The sequence below is a fragment of the Lepidochelys kempii genome, chromosome 2, assembly GCF_965140265.1.
Source record: "Lepidochelys kempii isolate rLepKem1 chromosome 2, rLepKem1.hap2, whole genome shotgun sequence".
Taxonomy (NCBI): Eukaryota; Metazoa; Chordata; order Testudines; family Cheloniidae; genus Lepidochelys; species Lepidochelys kempii.
The window spans coordinates 119645494-119664692 of record NC_133257.1 but is presented as its reverse complement, the minus strand read 5'-3'; the positions used below and the strand labels follow the sequence as shown (position 1 = coordinate 119664692).

General features: G+C 44.6%; 2 protein-coding genes across 3 annotated transcripts in view; one reads left to right on the top strand and one right to left on the bottom strand.

The window, feature by feature from the left end:
* The window catches only part of BPHL (biphenyl hydrolase like), a 33442-nt gene extending 16893 nt beyond the window's left edge, over window positions 1-16549 (top strand). For both annotated transcript variants that reach the window (XM_073332171.1, XM_073332172.1), the window contains exons 4-7: window positions 6213-6366; window positions 7778-7909; window positions 10840-10963; window positions 14794-16549. In XM_073332171.1, coding sequence (XP_073188272.1) covers window positions 6213-6366; window positions 7778-7909; window positions 10840-10963; window positions 14794-14881 — 498 coding nt within the window. In that variant the 3' untranslated portion in view covers window positions 14882-16549. The remainder of the gene's footprint in view (window positions 1-6212; window positions 6367-7777; window positions 7910-10839; window positions 10964-14793) is intronic.
* LOC140907047 (tubulin beta-1 chain-like) lies at window positions 15281-18669 on the bottom strand. The gene is made up of 4 exons (XM_073332170.1): window positions 18511-18669; window positions 17509-17617; window positions 17111-17221; window positions 15281-16548 (listed from the first exon to the last, which is right to left on the bottom strand). Exons 1-4 carry the CDS (start codon window positions 18565-18567, stop codon window positions 15488-15490), a joined length of 1338 nt encoding a protein of 445 aa, XP_073188271.1. The 5' UTR covers window positions 18568-18669; the 3' UTR covers window positions 15281-15487.
* Window positions 18670-19199: the final 530 nt, after the last annotated feature.

Here is a 19199-nt window from a genome sequence, read left to right as displayed (position 1 = left end):
ATCTTTGGTCATGTTAAGAATCCTGACAATGCAATATGTTCCAGAAATATCAGATAGGGTTTGGACAGCAAAGCCAGTTATTTCTTTTAACAGCAGCAACTTTGCAGACCCATGGGAAATTGAAAATGCAGCCTTCTTAAAGTACGCTGCATAAGGAGATTAGTTGATCCAAAATAAGTCTGACAAGAAACACAGGAGAAATGTTTTTCCCTAGTCATGAAATCTGGTTGCCCCTTGATTTACAGTATATGCAGACTAACGTACAAAGCCAGTACCACTCTGGCTAACCAAGACAAAAATGCTATCATGAGCAGGTGACGGGCTTCCAAATGCGAAAGGTTGGAACTCCTTTTACCTGCTTCTCTTCAAACAGTTAATGAATGCATGACAGAAAAAAAAGATGCTGTCCTCAAAAGGAGTACATAATCCAATACTTTATACTCAATTGGGTAGAATGCAGGGCAGCATCCCATTCACATTTAATCAGTGCTAAAGTTAAAAGTATAACTGACTAGATTTTTTGGCAACAGAAAACTGTGTAGCATATCTTCCGCTTTTGAAGATTTGTATGTTTATAAGTACGTATATTAAAGGATTATTGAAATCTCTCTTATGAATAGGCTTGGAAGGATTAGGGTTGGGTTTTTTTTATGGAATGTCAAACATTGATTTCACTTTATACAAACTGATGAAAAAAATTATTTCAATCAACAGAAATTTACAGATAGGCAAAGAAAAAAATGCTGCTTGAGAACTTATTAGAGTTTTAATTCAGGCTGTTTACTTTGTATATTTTGACATGTGATGTTGACAATTTGTGTTTTAATGGCTGTAAAGCTTTATCTTTTTGAATATCAACAACCACTGTCATTAAATAATTGTCTGACACCCCCCTCGCATAATTTCCCACAACTGAAAATTTAAGTTGATAAAAATTAAAAAATGCTTAAAACAAACATTATCCATTGAAATTATTTTAAAAAAACAAACAAATTCTGCCAAACCTACTTATGAAGCATGGATTAACGTGTTTATACATTCTCACAAATACTGTATGATAGCACAGTAGCTAAAGACTCAGCCCTAGTAATGAAGATTAGGATTTCCAGAATAAGTGTGTCCACATGGGGAATCATAAGGTATATCAGTTTAAATTCTCATCTTAGCTTATACCAGTATAACTTTCCTGTGCAGACAAGCCCTCAGACCTATTGGCTTTCTACAGACTTGTATTGACTACACTATGAATCCTTTGGCACATAGTGGTTTAGCTATTCTGACAAGCCCCCTTGTGGAGATGCAGTGTATGCCAACAGAGTTCTGCTGGCATAGATACACCATCTCCCCAAATGACATTAGCTGTGCCAACAGAAGCACTCTTTTGCCAGCGTAGTTGTGGCCAGTCTGGGGGTTTTGCAGGAATAGCTTTGTTAGCTTGCATCTGTGTCTGTTAGACTTGGTTCATATTTTTTGAAATTTTCTTCCCAACTCACTGCTATAAGCTTTTCTTAATAAAATGAAAGCTGAGATTCTGAAGAACAAGATAACAGTGCAAGACAGGTGTCACCATCTACCATCTGAATTAAATCTCTTTTTGAAATAAAGACCTCTTTATAACTACTAGCAGAATTTAATATGGGAAAAGAACATTTTAAGCCTGCTTCACTGCACCCTGCTCCGATGCCTACCACTACATCCAGCAATGACCAATAAGCACGTTAGCATTGCTTCTAAAATTTTCAGCAATGAGATAGTTAATATTGATATTTAAAACCTTCTGATACTTCCGTTTTAACATCCCATTGAGCCAAAAGGGATCAGTTCACATGTCTCTGAATTATTGTTTCAGGCTGACTGCAGACTCAGGCAGACATCACTTGTGTTGATTTACATTTGACTCAAATGAAAGCTTATTTTATACAGCAACTTAAAAAGAATCTGCAATTGTGTCAGACCGTACATGGCCACACTACGTATGGGGCCCTGGACGGAGGTAATTTCAAGTGAAATGCTGTCATACTACAGGACCGGAGCCAGCACAAGATAGCCCACAGAAATAGGAAGCCGTAACTGGCTCCGTGGTTGTCCCCACTACTCTCTTCCTGCTGTTAGTGGATCTTGGTGCAGCAGAGAATGTGACCTAGAATCTGCCAAGTTCTAGGGGAAAGTAGTACATAGGATAAATTAAGGTCATTGTGGGCTACAATCTTGCTTCCTTAGGGGAAGGCAATCATTTCAACATAAACATTTTTAATTGAAACTCATCATGAAGCAGTATTTAAAGTATACGGTTATAACCAAGAACAGTTCAAATTTCAGATCATGTTTTCTAAGTGGCTTCAATCCAGCTTCACATTTAACAGGCCAAAACCATGCCTCTAAGCACAAAAAAAGGTGGATTTGTACCAGATTGCTTAGATCAGGGGTCGGGAACCTTTCAGAAGTGGTGTGCCGAGTCTTCATTTATTCACTTTAATTTAAGGTTTTTCATGTCAGTAATACATTTTAACATTTTTTAGAAGGTGTCTCTCTATAGGTAATATATTATATAACTAAACTATTGTCATATGTAAAGTAAACAAGGTTTTCAAAATGTTTAAGAAGCTTCATTTAAAATTAAATTAAAATGCTAATCTTATGCCGCAGGCCTGCTCAGCCCGCTGCCAGCCTGGGGTTCCATTCACCTAGGCTGGCAGCTGGCTCAGTGGGGCCTGCGGCCGGGACCCCAGCTGGCAAAGGGACCAGCAGCCAGAACCCCAGACCGGCAGTGAGCTGATTGGGGCCAACATCCGGGACCCCAGACGAGCAGTGGGCTAAGCTGCTCAGCCTGCTGCCACTCAGCCCGCTGCTGGTCTGGGCTCCCGGCCCTGCCCACATAGAGTGGGTACCTACCTTCTCCTTGGTTCTAGCCCATTCTCTTCCTCTCTCTCTGCACTGAGCTGAGGATGGGAGTGCACTGAGCACAGGGCTGGGGGTGAAGGAGCAGGCTGAGGGTTGGGGTACAGGGTCTAGCCAGGAGCTAGAATGAGGGAGGGGGCTCAGGGTTGGGGCAGGAGGTTTGGGTGTGGAGTGCTTACCTGGGCAGCTCCCATTTGGTGTGAGGGTGCAGGTGGGAATGGAGTTGGGGGGTGCAGGAGCTCCTGTTTGATGCTCAGGGTGGGGTTGGGAATGTGGGGGGGGAAAGAGTCAGGGCATGGGGAGGGGCTGGGGTCCTGGGGGGATGCAGGGGTCAGGGCAGAGGGCTGGGGGTGTGGGCTAGGGTTGTGGGGGTGCTCCCAGCCCTCTGCCCAGCGGCTCATGGCAGGGGGCTGGAGGGGATATGCCCTGATTCCAGCTCCCTTCCCTATCTCTTCTCCGCCTCCTCCCCGGAGCAAGCGCACTACAGCTCTGCTTCTCCCCCTCCCGCACAAGGGCCATCAGCTGATTGGAGGCAGGGAGGAAGAGGAGGAGGGGCAGGAACCCAGCATGCTGGGGGAAGAGATGTGGGAGGGGAGAAGCTTGCCAGCCCTGCAGCAGCAGCTGCGGACCAAGCTTCTTCACCCTGTCCCTGTTTAGATTGGATATTAGGAAAAACTTTTTCACTAAGAGGGTGGTGAAACACTGGAATGCGTTACCTAGGGAGGTGGTAGAATCTCCTTCCTTAGAGGTTTTTAAGGTCAGGCTTGACAAAGCCCTGGCTGGGATGATTTAACTGGGAATTGGTCCTGCTTCGAGCAGGGGGTTGGACTAGATGACCTTCTGGGGTCCCTTCCAACCCTGATATTCTATGATTCCCCACGGGGGGCGGAGAAGAGCGGGCTGGGGCAGGCAGGATTTTGAATGGCACATGGCTGCCTGCTGGGGTCTTGGCTGCCGGCCCCGCTCAGCCCACTGTCGGCCTGAGTTCGACAGCGGGCTGAGCGGGGCCGGCGGCTGGGACCCGGCAGGCAGCAGCATGCCATTAAAAATCGGCTCACGTGCTGTCTTTGGCATGCATGCCATAGGTTGCCAACCCCTGGCTTAGATATTGAAGTACTCAGATTTTGGGTGCACGCAATTGCAGGAACAAATTTACTGGTTACTTTTAAAAACTTGGACCCTCTAAGCCTAGTTTTGAGTGGTGAAATGCACCCACAGCTACTTACATTGACTCTAGCTGATAATATGAGCGCTCAGCACCTCATAAAATCAGGCCCTAGCTGTTTCAAGTTGGACACTCAAAATTTGAAGCACTGTAAATTAGTGGATGCTTTTAAAAAGTTCAGCCAGTTTAGGTAGCTCTCACACATGTACACTCTCTAAAACCCACAATAGATATTTAACAAGTGTCAACAAACCAGCTCTTGTTTTCCAGGTTTTATTAACCTTTATTTTTTCTAAGACTCTTTAGTAACTGCTTCTCAGGGCTTGTCTATACTTAAAATGCTACAGCAGGGGTCGGCAACCTGCGGCACGCGTGCCAAAGGTGGTATGTGAGCCAATTTTTACTGGCACACTGCTGCCAGCCAGGGTCCCCACTGCTGACCCTGCTCAGCCCGCTGCCTGCCTGGGTGAACAGAACCCCAGGCCAGCAGCGGGCTGAGCGGGGCTGGCGGCCAGGACCCCGGATGGCAGGAACTGGTGGACAGAATCCCAGACCGGCAGCAGGGTGAACCACTCAGCCCGCCACCGGTCTGGGGTTCTGTCTGCCGGCCCCACTCAGCCTGCTGACGGTCTGGAGGTCCGGCCGCCGGCCCCTTGCCAGCTGGGGTCTTGGCCTCCAGCCCCACTCAGCCCGCTGCTGGCCTGAGTGAACGGAACCCCCAGCCGGCAGCGGGCTGAGCGGGGCCGGCGGAACCCCAGATCGGCAGCGGGTGAGCCGCTGCCAGTCTGGAGTTCTGTCCGCCACTCAACTCAGCCCGCTGACAGTCTGGGGTACCGGCCACTGGCCCCTTGTCAGCCGGGGTCCCGGCCATCTGCCCTGCTCAGCCTGCTGCAGGCCTGGGATACCAGCTGCCGGCCCCGCTCACCTCACTGCTGGTCTGGGGTTCCAGCTGCCCGGCCCTGCTCAGCCCTCCTGCTGGCTTGGCGTACCAGCAGCCAGCCCAGGGCTCTGCTCCTGGCCGGGGCCCAACACTCTGCAGCCCTTATCAAAAATTACACTACAATTAGCTTAAAAACTTGAAAAAACTTTGTATATTACAGTAATAGTTAAAAAATGTATAATGTTAAGAAATACATAGGTTTGATGAAACAAAGTAGTTGTACTTATGTGCCTGTGCTTAATTTGTGTTTTGTATGGTTTACCTTCTAAAAAAATCTCGCATGTTTCACACCCCCAGAAAGGGCATCTCGCATGCCTAGGGGGTGCGTGCCCCAGATTAAGAACCATTGCACTAAACTGATAAGATCTGCATTTTAATTTTAAATAAAGCTTCTTAAACATTTTAAAAACCTTGTTTACTTTACATACAACAATAGTTTAGTTATATAATATAGACTTATAGAGAGAGACCTTCTAAAAATGTTAAAATATATTACTGGCACGCAAAACCTTAAATTAGAGTGAATAAATGAAGACTTAGCACACCACTTCTGAAAGGTTGCCAATCCCTGTGCTACAGTCTAGACACTACCTATGCCAACAGAAGGGGTTCACCCACTGGTATTGGTAATCCACCTCCCCGAGAAGCGGTAGCTAAATTGTTCTTCTCTGTCTACTGCTGTCTAAACTGGGGGTTAGTTCGGTACAGTTACATCTCTCAGGCATGTGGATTTTTCACACCTGAGAGACTTACTTTACCAGTGTAAAATCCCAGTGTAGACCAGGGCACAGTCTCATCTAAGATGCAGTCACCCACTGCCATACAGATTCTTCAAATCTACAGGAAGGCAATCCAAGAATCTCTAGCAGCGTCACACTCACTTTTACTTTAAATAGGGTTTTTTCAATTGCTGCCCATTTTAATGTAAAATCTACTGTCAATGTAATTAGCCTTTACTCCATTAAATAGCCCAAACCATAGTGGAGGGAAATATAATTTCTAGATATTTGAACTTGTCCTTAAGTCTTCCACCATTCAGCAAAGGAGTCTGTATTTCCATTTTAGTTGTGTGTGTTAATTGTAATTTAACTAAATTTGAGATTTTGGTTGAAGTTATTAGTTTTCAAGAAACAGTTAACTGCAGGTAGATACAGTTGTTTAGTAGTGAAGGCCAGTGATTTTTACTGTGATTTTGTCACACCAATCAAGGCATTGAAGTTTAAGAAGTTCTCTTTGCTGGGATGGAGTGATGGTGGGATTACTGCTCTCATAGCAGCTGCAAAATATCCAACCTTTATCCATAAGTTAGTTGTTTGGGGAGCAAACACCATTGTTACTCAAGAGGATCTGAAGCTTTACAATGGTAAGTATTAATTGCATGAATGGAGACATGTCTGATGGCAAATAACTTAGTCTCTTCTTGTATCTTTGTATTGATCCTTTAAAATAATTACAAACACATAACAATTTAAAGGAAATAACACATCACAGAATTCCCTATTTTAGTAAATACAGGAATAGATAAAAAATCTTAATGACACAAACCCTCCTCCCCCAAACCACCATACGTGCAATAAAACAGAAGGAAAAACGTTCCTTAGGAACGAGAGCAAAACTTTTTAAAAATGTGTAATATCTAGTATTCTAGCATATAATGAACAAGAACTTTTCCCCTCCTGAGGTCAGAATACACAATCAGAAAATAATGACAAATAAAATTCATTTGTGTGTAGGAAAAAATGAATCACCCATGTTTCCTTTTCCACTTTAATTCCCTTGAAATTCTTTGCTCTATTGACAAAAAAAAAAAAAAAAAGCTTTATAAATAGACCCTGGATTTCTGGCTAACTGCAACTTTTCCAGCAAAACAAAAGCTGAAAAACCTAAAGAAAGAAACTTAGCACGCAGAAAAAAAATCTGATTTCAGTGACCTGAGAAATGTCTGGGAAAATTATTTCTTCTAGAAATTGCATATTGCTGTTTATTGAAAATTATTTGTAATTTGCTTTGTATCCAAATTTGATGCTGTATGGTAGTTGTCACTCTTGGGGACATTTGCTTTATGGGCATTATTGTCAGCTGGAGAGATACAAAATTTCTAAACCTGGCAAACAGGGGAGTAAAGTAGAATTCCAGATTATTTGTACAGCTTTGAGTAACATGCAGTGAGTCAGCAGGACTCCACTGAGTAGGCAGATCCTGGTTTCCTCTAAGAATGTGGCAAATGTACTATAATGTCAGCATACTGGAACGCCTTAGTAAAGACTTCCTGACATTGAACACGAGTGAATAACTCAGGTGCCAGCTTCCATCCAGAGGCCAGAGCAGAAAGCTGTCCTAGAGCAGGGCATTTATACCCTACCCATTTTCTATAAAAATAGATACGATTTGAACTTTGACTCTAGATAAACACTCTTCTCCCTCACCTCACCTCACCAAAGAGACTCTACATGCTTTGGGGTCTCATCCTGCAAGCACACCTCCCTCCTCCTTTCCTCCCACTGCAGGCAGAGAGCGTATTTGTCCACCCCTTGCAAACACAGTAGCAACAATTTGCAACTTGAACTCAGAAAGGACTCTGATACAGACATTGAAATTAATTTGTTATTTTTTGCCCCTTCCACGGATAGTTTTTTTAAAAAAAAACCTTTGACAGAATTTTGCATCTGAAATGTAAATTTGTAATTGGCTCTTAAAATGCACACTCAAGTATTTATGTGAATGCTATTTGTTTATTGAAAAGGGTGTAATGTATTCAATGCCATTTTACATAGCTATCCGAGATGTTTCAAAATGGAGTGAAAAGATCAGGAAACCAATGGAAGAAGTGTATGGACATGAATATTTTGCAAAAACTTGTGAGGCCTGGGTGGATGGAATCTCTCAGTTTGCTGACAAGCCAGATGGTAAGATTCCTGCAACTGCAGCAGCAGAAAAGTTGCAGCTAAAAATCTCTCAACATTGCTCTTAGCAGCCAGCAGAGGAAGAACGAACGAGATGCACACACCGCACAGTGTTATGAACCAGCGGACTCGCGCTCATGAATACAGCAGACACTTCACAGAATCTAAGTGATGAACAGGAGGAAAGAGCTTTTGGAAGTCATTAGCTGAGACTTTTCTCTGCCTTTGCTTTGCCACAAGCCTAGAATAGAATCATAGAATCTCAGGGTTGGAAGGGACCTCAGGAGGTCATCTAGTCCAACCCCCTGCTCAAAGCAGGACGAATCCCCAATTTTTGCCCCAGATCCCTAAATGGCCCCCTCAAGGATTGAGGTCACAACCCTGGGTTTAGCAGGCCAATGCTCAAACCACTGAGCTATCCCTCCCCCCCCAAGTTACTAAAAATATCATTTTTAAATAGATGTAGTTGGAGAGTTTCTTCTCAGGTTCCTTTTCAGTTCTCTTTCAATGAGGAAATATTTTCCACTTGAGAGATATGACATAGCCCAAAAGAGCATTCGTTTTATGGTTTCTACAGGTAGCAGCAGATATTGAAAGCAAGGGAGGGAAGATTGATTTTTAAAGATTTGTGGTTCAGATTTAACAAAGCATATTTAAAATAATGCAGCCAAAGATAAAGCATCTAAAATAAGTCAGTTACAATTCAGGAACAACTATGTTATTTTTAAGCTTGACTCTTAAAAATCTTTGGGAATAAACTCTTCCTATAGACTTTGCAAATAAGATTGACCCTAAATGCTAAACAGCAATTTTCTGTTTTAATTCATAGCAAATTTGCTTTTAAATTGCTGAATGCAAACAATATATACAGTACATATGGTGCACACAAGGCAAAAAGCCCAAGATTCCCTTATGTGTATGTTCCTTTAGTCCTTAAAACCAAAATAGTAAATATCTGACAATGGTTCTGAATAGACAGTAGGCATCAAATGACTGCAAGGAAAGTGTTTCCTTACATTTTACTTCTTCAAATCCAGAGACAGACTTGTAAGAAAGATGCCAGTCAGCTGGTACCATAATTTCTCCCAGTAGGGAGGCATCTTAACAAGTTGTATTCCAGTTCTTTTGTCATTTTTTTTAAAAAATAGCACCCCCTTAGATAGGGGTAAGTATAAGTCTGGGGTATATATGCAGTGAAACCTTGGCTGACAGCCATCTGCAAGCAGTAGTCACATCCTTTAGTGGCCACAATTTTCAGCACGTGTGGAAATAAGTCTCCCTGGAAAAAGACCACCTGGAAACATTTAACAACTAGCTGACTTGCCCAGGGGCTGTAACTGGACTCAGCACTGGAAGGTGCTGAGCATTCTCATCTCCCTCTCTAGTCAGCAATAGTTGGCAGCACTCAGCCATCAGCATCTTGCACAATCTGATCCAGTGTACGCTAGGTCATCTGTGAAAGGCAGTTAGCTACTTTTGTACTGAGAGCCAGTCATGCATCAAGGTACCAGTGGATGAAATCAAGAAAAGGGACAAATAAAAACACTAGATTTTCTTTCATTCAAACTGGAATTAATCATGCATGAACATGATTTAAGTAGAATAGCAAAACCTTGTGCTCAAACACAGCCTGTTGCTTAAAATTTCTCAGGACTATTTGCCATGAATAGGCAGGAAAGCTGATGGCGCAAGAAACTCTAAAAAATAAATTCTAAACTCACTGAGGATGGTGACTTTTAAGGCGATGCTGCATGAGTGGCTTAAAGCTGCAGAACTGAAGAATGTTCCTGCAAAGCGTACCAACTGTGCTAAGGGAGGAAGTACAATCTGGTGATTAAAGCAGAGGACGGTTGTGTCTATTTCTTGACTCTCTAACCTTGGGCAAGCGACTTCACCTTTCTGTACTTGCTGTTCTGAAGCTTAAACAACATTGAAAAGGTGCTTTAAGATCCTTGGATGAAAAGTACCAAGTGAAAATGATTACTGGGCAATAATTGAAAAAAAGTAAGGTAATGGGTGAGGTGGAGGCATCATTATTTAAAACTAGCAACGAGTGACTTGAGAGCTGGGACAGCATGAATATATACACTTGAACTGGGTTCTAAGGCTGCCAATATCTGTGAGGAAAGCCTTGTAAATTGAAAGCAAAAATTGTTTGAGAATGTCTGGAATATCAAATGAAAGTTTCTCCCCTCCTTGATTTACCCACAAACTCACTCATGAAAGCAAGAGTCAAAGCCAAGAATGGAAAGCTAGCCAAAAAGAGTGCATAAACTGTATTGATGTGTGGAAAAGGGAAGCAGAATGCACATTATTTTCAGGTTTACATTAAATGAAAGAACAGAAAAAAAAACCTTTGATTGGTTTGGGTAATTCTAGATTAGGTGGACACCTATTACAAAGAGAAATGTCCATTATGAGCAGATATTACTGTATATTTATATACTTAATTTTTATACCGTAGGTTTAAAAAAATTGTCAGGTAACCTGCAGCTTGATAACCTAGAATAACCAACAGTAGCATAAACATGAGATGGCATAGACCTCAGAGACGGAAGAGATGAATTATAGCCAAGCAATCCATGCATTGTCTAGTTATGTGCAGTTAGAATGTTTAGAAAAGTGCGTGCCACAAATATTTCATGCACTGGCTTTGCTATGTAGTGATGGTTCATTAATCAACAGCTCATCACACAGAAGTAGAAATATATTATGTATTTCATCTTTGGGGAAAGAGGTTTGTGTACTGATGCTAGGCAGCGTACGTTTGGCACTTGCTTATTATCCCTCTGTGGCAGGGTGACTACATTGTATATGCCAATGGGTACTAGTGATCAGAGCTACAATAGAAGTTCCTAGTTTCTAACAGTTTTTTCAGTTTTAAACTTTCATATTTTAAAATAAAGAGCATAACCTTAACCTCTGTTTTTCAGGTAACATTTGTCAACATTTACTGCCTCACATAAAGTGTCCAACATTTATAATACATGGTGGAAAAGACCCTTTGGTACCACAGTTTCACGCGGACTATCTTCATGCACACATCAAAGGGTCACGGTGAGTCATGCCTTCAGCTGCACAGTTTTGAAGCACCTTTTGGGAAGGGAAGAAGTGAACACACAATATGGAAATGGAAAATCTTTAGGCAGAATTTCTCAGACACGGATGGAGTTGTTTGTAAGCATCCCCAGAATGGTACATTGAGAGCAGCGCAGACTATCCTTTTTACATTATAGTACTGTTTTAAAAAGGAGTAAGGAGCCAAAAGGATTAAAAGCTGGCTAATTGATAGGTCTCAAAATGTCTGAGAATGGAGAATCATTATTGAGCAGATGCATTTCTAGTGCATCCCACAGGGATTGGTTCTTGCCCCTATGCTATGAACATTTTTATCAATAACCTGCAAGAGAACAAAATCACTACTGATAAAGTTTGCAGGTGACAAGGATTTGGGGAGTGGTAAATAATGAAGAGGACGGGTCACTGATTAGAGCAGAGTGGGTGCAAACAGTACCTGTTCTAATGTGGCCAAATGTAAAGGTGCATATCTAGGCAGGGCCAGATTAACTTTTTGTGGGCCCGGCCCCAAATATATTTGTGGGCCCTCATTGGAGAAGTAGGGCATGTGATGGGGGGGCAGTCTGCAGAGCGAGGGGCCAGTTGGGGGCAATTAGGTGCAGCACAGCCGGAGTGGTCCCTCTCAGCCAAGCACAAGGGCAATGTTTACAAACCCAAAATTGCTAGACGCACCCTGGCCCGCCCAGCCCTGTGCTGCCAGCATGCCCCTTCCACACTGCCCCCTGCCCAGCGCCCTGCCTTTATGCCCAGCATCCCCCTCACCAAGAGACTTCCCCCACAGATCCCTACGCCCAGCGCCCCCTCGCCCAGACCTCCCCTACAGATCCTTATGCCCAATGCCCCCAGACCTGCTATGCCCAGCACCCCCTGCCCAGAGACCCCTCCCGCTGACCTCCCACCACAACTGCACAATACCCTGCACACCATACCCCCTGCCCAGCTCCCTCACTCGCAGATCACCTATTGTCCAGCACCCCCTTCACAGTCCCACCATTACAGCACCACATATTCCTGAGGGAATTCCGAATCAAATTCTGTGCATAATATTTTAAAATTCTGCAATTTTTGTTTTTTAACAATAAATAAACGTGGAAGCTCCATCATGGCAGGGGAGAAGCACCGGCCACCAAGATGAGAGAATACCCTGCAGCCTCCCCCAGCCCCCTGGGACCGGGACTTGGTAGTGAGGCTGAACCTGACCCTGACACAGCACAAGGGCCATGTCTGCCACAGAAACTCCTTGGGGCCCTGCCCCTTTTGCACCAGGCACACCAGATGCGGGCAGGGAGGCTCAACCTCACAGCAGGATCCAAGTGCGGAGGGACTTAGTGTGGGGGGAATCCAGATAGGAGTAAGAGGGTTCTGTGTGGGGCAGTCTGGGTGCAGGCAGCTCAGTGGGGGATCTGGATGCAGAGGGAGGTTCCAAGTGCAGGGGCAATGGGAGTCTGCAAGGGAGACCAAGTGAAAGTAGTTAGAGCTCAGCAGCTGGGGGAAAAGGGGTGGAGGTGTGCAGTCTGGGTGCAGGGGAGGTGGTTGGGGCTCATGGGGGAGGGTGTCTGATCTCTGGCCCCATTGTAAACCTGGAACTGCATCTAGGAACAAAGAAGGCAGGTCATACTTACAAGATAGGGACTCTATCCTGGGAAGCAGTCACTTTGAAAGAGTTGGGAGTGGGGGCAGATAATCAGCTGATAATGAGCTCACAGTGTAACACCAAGGCCAAAAGGACTAATGCTATCCTTGGATGCACGAATAGAAGAATCTTGAATAGGAGTAGAGAGATTATTTACTTCTGTATTTGACACTGGTGCAACTGCTGCTTGAATACCATGTCCAGTTCTAGTGCCCATAGTTCAAGAAGGATGTTGATAAATTGGAGAGAGTTCAGAGAAGAGCCACAAGAATGATTAAAGGATTAGAAAGCATGTCTTGTAGTGAAATTGTTTAAGATAAATAGACTCAAGGAGCTCACAGAGAAGGTTGAGGGGTGACTTCATTACAGTCTAAATGGGCTGTGCAATCTAGCAGAGAAAGGTGTAGCACGATACAGTGGCTGGATGTTTAAACTAGACAAATTTAGACTGGAAATAAAGGTGTAAATTTAACAATGAAGGTAGTTAACCACTGGAATAGTGTTCCAGGGGTTATGGTGGGTCCTCTATCACTAGCAATTTTAAATCAGTACTGGATTTTTTTTTTATTTTTATTAAATAAAAGGATATATGCTCTAGGAATTAATTTTAGGGAAGGTCTGTGGCCTCTGAGCTATATACCATGGTGCCTTCTCACCTTGGAATCTGTTAATCTAAAAGTGAAACCATGTAGTTAAGACCACTTCCACCCATCTGAATTACTGCCCCTGCACTCCTTGTGCCATATGATATCTAATCGCTATCCCCTTCAGCAGAGCTAACAAAGCCCTGAAATACTACAGCTGGAGCAGGAAGCCCAGTTAGCACTGAATGCTAAGGTCATAGCTGCTCTATCTACACCTTTACTGAGACGTTACTACTGGGCACTGGTCTCATAATAAACATGAAGTGACAGTCAACTATTTCGCTCAAGTGCATCAGTGTTTTTGGAATAATGAACGGTACAGAATACAAATATGTCCAGAGATGTTACTCTCAACCCCTTTACCCAAAATCTTGAAGCAGTGCTCACCTCATCTAGAAACTGTGGCAATGCATCCTCTTAGCATGTGGAATACAGCTGTTCATTCTCTTCCTAGCTGTGACTAGTCTGTCAACTAGAGCTCCATTTTATTACTATTTCCAACACACAGTGCACACTAGCAATAGAGTAGGATTAGGAAAACCGAAGCCATTTTTATGAAGACAAAACAGGTAAATTCTGTTTAGTTAGCTGGTTTAACCTCTGTCAAAATGAAAATTAGAGTTTACTTTACAGGCTTCCCTGTTCATACAGAATTCATACAGGTTTGCTCCATTAGCAAAACTTAATACCCAGCCCAACCCATTAGTTACTTAGCTGGCACACTTAGTGTCACACTGTCCTCACCACAAAAGTCTCCTCCATCCACTCCAGCATTGTTACTCCCTCCCCTTTTTCAGAGGATCACTTCAACTCATGACCATCACCCTGCTCTTTTCCCTGAAGGCAAGTACTGTAGATTCTATTCCAGTGTTGCCTCATAGGAGACATTAGTGAGATGTTGTAACATCTCATGCTACCTCTGGAAGGTTAACCCTCTACAGCCGCTAGTGCAGGCATTTGCAAACTGGGGGTCAGAAGGTTATTACGTTGGGGGGGGGGGTACAATCTGTCAACCTCCACCCCAACCCACACTTTGCCTCCAGCATTTATAATGGTGTTAAATATATTTTAAAGGGTTTTTAAGTTTATAAGGAGGTGAAGGGTGGGGGTCATCACACTCAGGGGCTTCCTATGTGAAAGGGGTCACCAGTACAAAAGTTTGAGAACCAAGTATCTGGCTTCTGGCAAGTAGCTGACTTAAAGAGAAAATTTCCCAGAGATTCACAATTACAGCTCATCTAACACATTTTTCCCTGATCCAGCACCAATTTGTCTTCCCCAGAGATGGCATTTAGCTTTGTAGGCACTAGCTATAGACTGTCAAGGTTTCAATTTTAAGAATAACTCAACTAATTATTAAATGGAGGAGCCAGATTCTGACTTTACACCAAAGGAAATCTAGATAGTGTTTAAAAAGAAAAAACCACAGGAGTTGCTTCAGATTTTGCACTTGGTTACCATGGTCATACAATGGCCCTATGTGTTTTATATGCAAGTATATGTTTAGCGTTTACATGACTATCTTTTTTTAGGTTGTTTCTGATGCCAGAAGGAAAGCACAATCTACATTTACGCTTTGCAGAAGAATTCAACAGATTAGTAGAAGATTTCCTACAATAGAGTTAAAAAAATTAAGTATGTAAGGTTATCTTAGTATATTTAATGATTATATTCTCCCTCTCTGGCCATCCCAGTCATGTCACTGACTTATTGGCCGTTTGATTCTCCATTATAAGAAACTGTAAAAGGAAATTGTTTGCATTTATGCCAGTTAGAGGTAGATTAAGATCCTTACTATATCTTGCTTGGTAAAAAAGTAGTGCATGGCAGAGATGCATCTGTCTGTAAAAAAGTAACTAGTGAAGCAGCATTAAATGTGTCTGACTGGATCAAGATTGTTATCTAGCAAGTACTTAACTCCATATCAGGAAGCACTGAATGCGCAGTTAACAAGACTATATAAAGAGATATGCTGGATGAGAACTGGAGACTTATTTTAAACAAACAAACCAGGAGACATTTTGAACACATGCCTTTATGTGTCTTAAAGTTAAGATCAAAGCCATCAAACTTGACTTTACAATTATTACATAGAGAACTTTGTTAAGGTTACATAATGCCAACAGAGGATAATCAACTACACGGCCAAGAAGAACATGCTTTATCACCATTATCAGAGTTCATTCTGACCACATGCCTGGTAGAGTTCCTCTGGTACCAACTGCCTTAAGCCTCATCCTCCTCTCCTTCCTCTTCAAATTCCCCTTGCTCATCAGCAGTGGCATCTTGGTATTGCTGATATTCTGATACCAGGTCATTCATGTTGCTCTCTGCTTCAGTGAACTCCATCTCATCCATGCCCTCACCAGTGTACCAGTGCAAGAAAGCCTTACGCCGGAACATGGCCGTGAACTGCTCAGAGATTCTCTTGAACAGCTCCTGAATGGCTGTGCTGTTCCCAATGAAAGTGGCAGACATTTTGAGGCCGCGGGGGGGAATGTCACAGACAGCCGTCTTGACGTTATTGGGGATCCATTCAACAAAGTAGCTGCTGTTTTTGTTCTGGACATTGAGCATCTGCTCATCCACCTCCTTCATGGACATTCGGCCACGGAATATTGCTGCCACAGTCAGGTAGCGGCCATGGCGGGGATCACAGGCTGCCATCATGTTTTTAGAATCAAACATCTGCTGCGTTAGCTCTGGCACCGTCAGAGCCCGGTACTGCTGGCTGCCACGGCTAGTTAGCGGGGCAAACCCTGGCATGAAGAAGTGCAGACGGGGGAAAGGCACCATATTGACTGCCAGCTTGCGGAGATCAGCATTCAGCTGTCCGGGAAACCGGAGGCAGGTCGTCACGCCGCTCATAGTGATGGAGACCAGGTGGTTGAGGTCCCCATAGGTAGGGGTTGTGAGTTTCAGCGTGCGGAAGCAAATGTCATACAAGGCTTCATTGTCAATACAGTAGGTTTCATCCGTATTTTCCACCAACTGGTGGACAGAAAGGGTGGCATTGTAGGGTTCAACCACAGTGTCTGACACTTTCGGAGATGGCATTACACTGAAGGTGTTCATGATACGGTCCGGGTACTCCTCCCTAATTTTGCTAATGAGGAGAGTTCCCATCCCAGACCCCGTGCCACCACCTAGAGAATGGGTCAGCTGGAAACCCTGTAGACAGTCACAGCTTTCCGATTCCTTCCTTACCACATCCAGGACAGAGTCCACTAGCTCAGCTCCCTCTGTGTAGTGGCCTTTTGCCCAGTTGTTTCCAGCACCACTCTGACCTGGAAGGCGGAATGGAATATGCTGATTTAGTCACCAGTTTAGTTTCACATACTCTGTTTAGGATATGGTGTACAAGGCACAAACGCTATTAAATCTTAATTTATGGACAAAGGGGAATAGTTTTACCAAGCTATATCAATTTACTACAATTAATGGACTATTGTGTATACTGTGATTCCATTTATGTTTGGACTTTACAAGTCCACAAGTTAAAAGCTAAATTATTCCATTTAAGTTTCATGCAAACAACCCAAAAACAGAGGGCACACTGAATGTATGCAGTAAGAGGCGTTAATATAAGCAGCTCTACAGGGATGTTTCAAATTCATTGTCTCAACACAAAAAGAAAAGGAGTACTTGTGGCACCTTAGAGACTAACCAATTTATTTGAGCATGAGCTTTCGTGTAGCTCACGCTCAAATAAATTGGTTAGTCTCTAAGGTGCCACAAGTACTCCTTTTCTTTTTGCGAATACAGACTAACACGGCTGTTACTCTGAAACCTGTCTCAACACAGGAGCCAAAGACTACTGCAGCTGCAGCTATACATAATGTTACATACCAAAGACAAAGTTGTCAGGTCTGAAGATTTGGCCAAATGGTCCAGATCTGACAGAGTCCATTGTACCAGGCTCCAAATCAACAAGGATTGCACGGGGTACATACTTGTTACCTGTAAAAGGAACAAAAACCAGTATAACTGACTTGCAGTCAGCAGGCTGCTTTGCTCTGAGCAGGCTCAACACAGCTCACTGGAAAGACTGCTGCAGTGACAGAAGGGAAAGAGTATTAAGTAGAGCCATCTTGGAAAGACTCAGTGTCCTTTAACAAAGGGTCAATAGCAAATTCCTTTACGGTAGCTGTCCCAACTATAATGAACTGTACATCTATACACCTGACTTATTTTGGCTTACTTAGTAAAATTATGAAGGTCTGAAGAAATAAGTGGTGTATAATTACCAGCAGCTTCATTGTAGTAAACATTGATCCTTTCTAGCTGCAAGTCACTGTCACCATGGTAGCTGCCAGTGGGGTCGATGCCATGCTCATCACTGATGACCTCCCAGAACTGAAATAGGGTTTTGAAAAGGGCACTTAGTAATTGCATTAGGCTGTCAGGGGTGATCCAACATGCTGTCAACATGTCTGTTCTAGTTCCATGGACCTAGCCCCTGCCCAGGGCCCTAACCAATAACTGCACCTTGATGAGACAAACACAGACAAGGTGTTTACCCCCTGCCCCCGAAGCAGTTAAGAATTGGTAGAGCTGCAATTATGATTAAGAAGGACTAGCAGGAAACTGCAGCATCAGGCAGTAAGCAAATGCTTGTTACAATTAGGTTAATGTATCACTTTGAGAAATGCTACCATAGGCTTTAAGAATTACAGTATCTCTAATCAGTTGTAGTCTTCAAAGTGATTTACGTTGCTAGACACTAGAAAGGAAATTTCCCCCATTAGGAATCCAGTTAGCTACTACAGGAAAGAACCTACACAGATGTGACACCCTTGAACCATCTCTGACGCTGCTCCAAGCACAGCTACCTCCCCGCGTAAGGGGGCGAGGCATCCGGAGCCTACAGGGAGTTGTCTGCTGCATCAGCAAGGAACTGAGCGCCATTGTGCATTCAGAGCACGGCAATCAGGCTGTCGGAATACGCTTCCCCACGCCCGGCCGAGACAATGCTCAATCTTCCCTTTATCTTTTATGGAGTAGAAGTGGCGACTCAACGGAGAGCTGAAACAGGTGCGCTGATGCACTGATTCAAAGGGGTCAGCTGAAGATTATTTTAGGTAAACATGGAGTTGTTCCCAAACCTCCAGCACCACCCCCACTTAGCGACCTCGCTTTTACACCGCAACAGCATCTGTCCAGCCCCCGCGTGCGCACCCCACTGAGCCGCCCCCTGCCAGCGCCAGGGACACAACAAGCGGGGCCCCCGACCGGGCCCCGATCTTTACCTTGGCTCCGATCTGGTTCCCGCACTGGCCAGCCTGGATGTGCACGATCTCACGCATGGCGCCGGAGTCACACGGCCACAAACACGCTCTGCCTCCGGCTGCTCCCTGGCTCCCTCAGGCACTTGCAGCTGTGAGCTCTGAACCGGGCGGCCCCCCAGCTCCTCCTTTTATGGGGGGGGCTGCTGGCCCCGCCCCTCGCGCCACGGAGCTCCGCCCCCTCCCGTCACAGGCCCGCCCCCCGCAGCCCTTCTCAAGCGGGTGATGTAATGCCGGGGCGGGGCCTCGCCGTGCGCTCGGGGGATGCTGCTGCTGCCGCTCCATTGTCTCCTGGGCACGGGGGGCGCTAGGCGGGAGCCATCGCGGGGGGCGGAGTGGGGAGCCGCAGCCTCAGCAGCTGGGAGGGGGCTTGTCGCAGCCTGAGGGGCAACGAGCGTCTCCTGCTCCCCCCAGGGCCCCCCGTGCAGAGCGAGAGTAGCGCTGTACGAGCAGGGTGAGGAGCAGCGAGCGCCCTGCTCTCCCCCAGCCCTGGCGAGACGGCTCCAGCCGCTGCACCCTCCACCGAGTTTCCTGGGCAGAACAGTCAAGAAGGATCCTGCTATGTTCAAAAATAAGAAGTGAAGGAGGACAGATTTCCCTTCTGTAACAAGCTGTGTCAGCTAAGTGACACGCCTTATATGAGCTGAGCGCCT

Bases quoted from the DNA above. Each gene is read 5' to 3' on its own strand.
- LOC140907047 (XM_073332170.1), bottom strand. From the start codon at position 18,567: ATGCGTGAGATCGTGCACATCCAGGCTGGCCAGTGCGGGAACCAGATC. The intron at 17,618-18,510 runs GTAAAGATCGGG...ACCCTATTTCAG, and splicing joins GGAACCAGATCGGAGCCAAG to TTCTGGGAGGTCATCAGTGA. The intron at 17,222-17,508 runs GTAATTATACAC...TTCCTTTTACAG, and splicing joins TTACTACAATGAAGCTGCTG to GTAACAAGTATGTACCCCGT.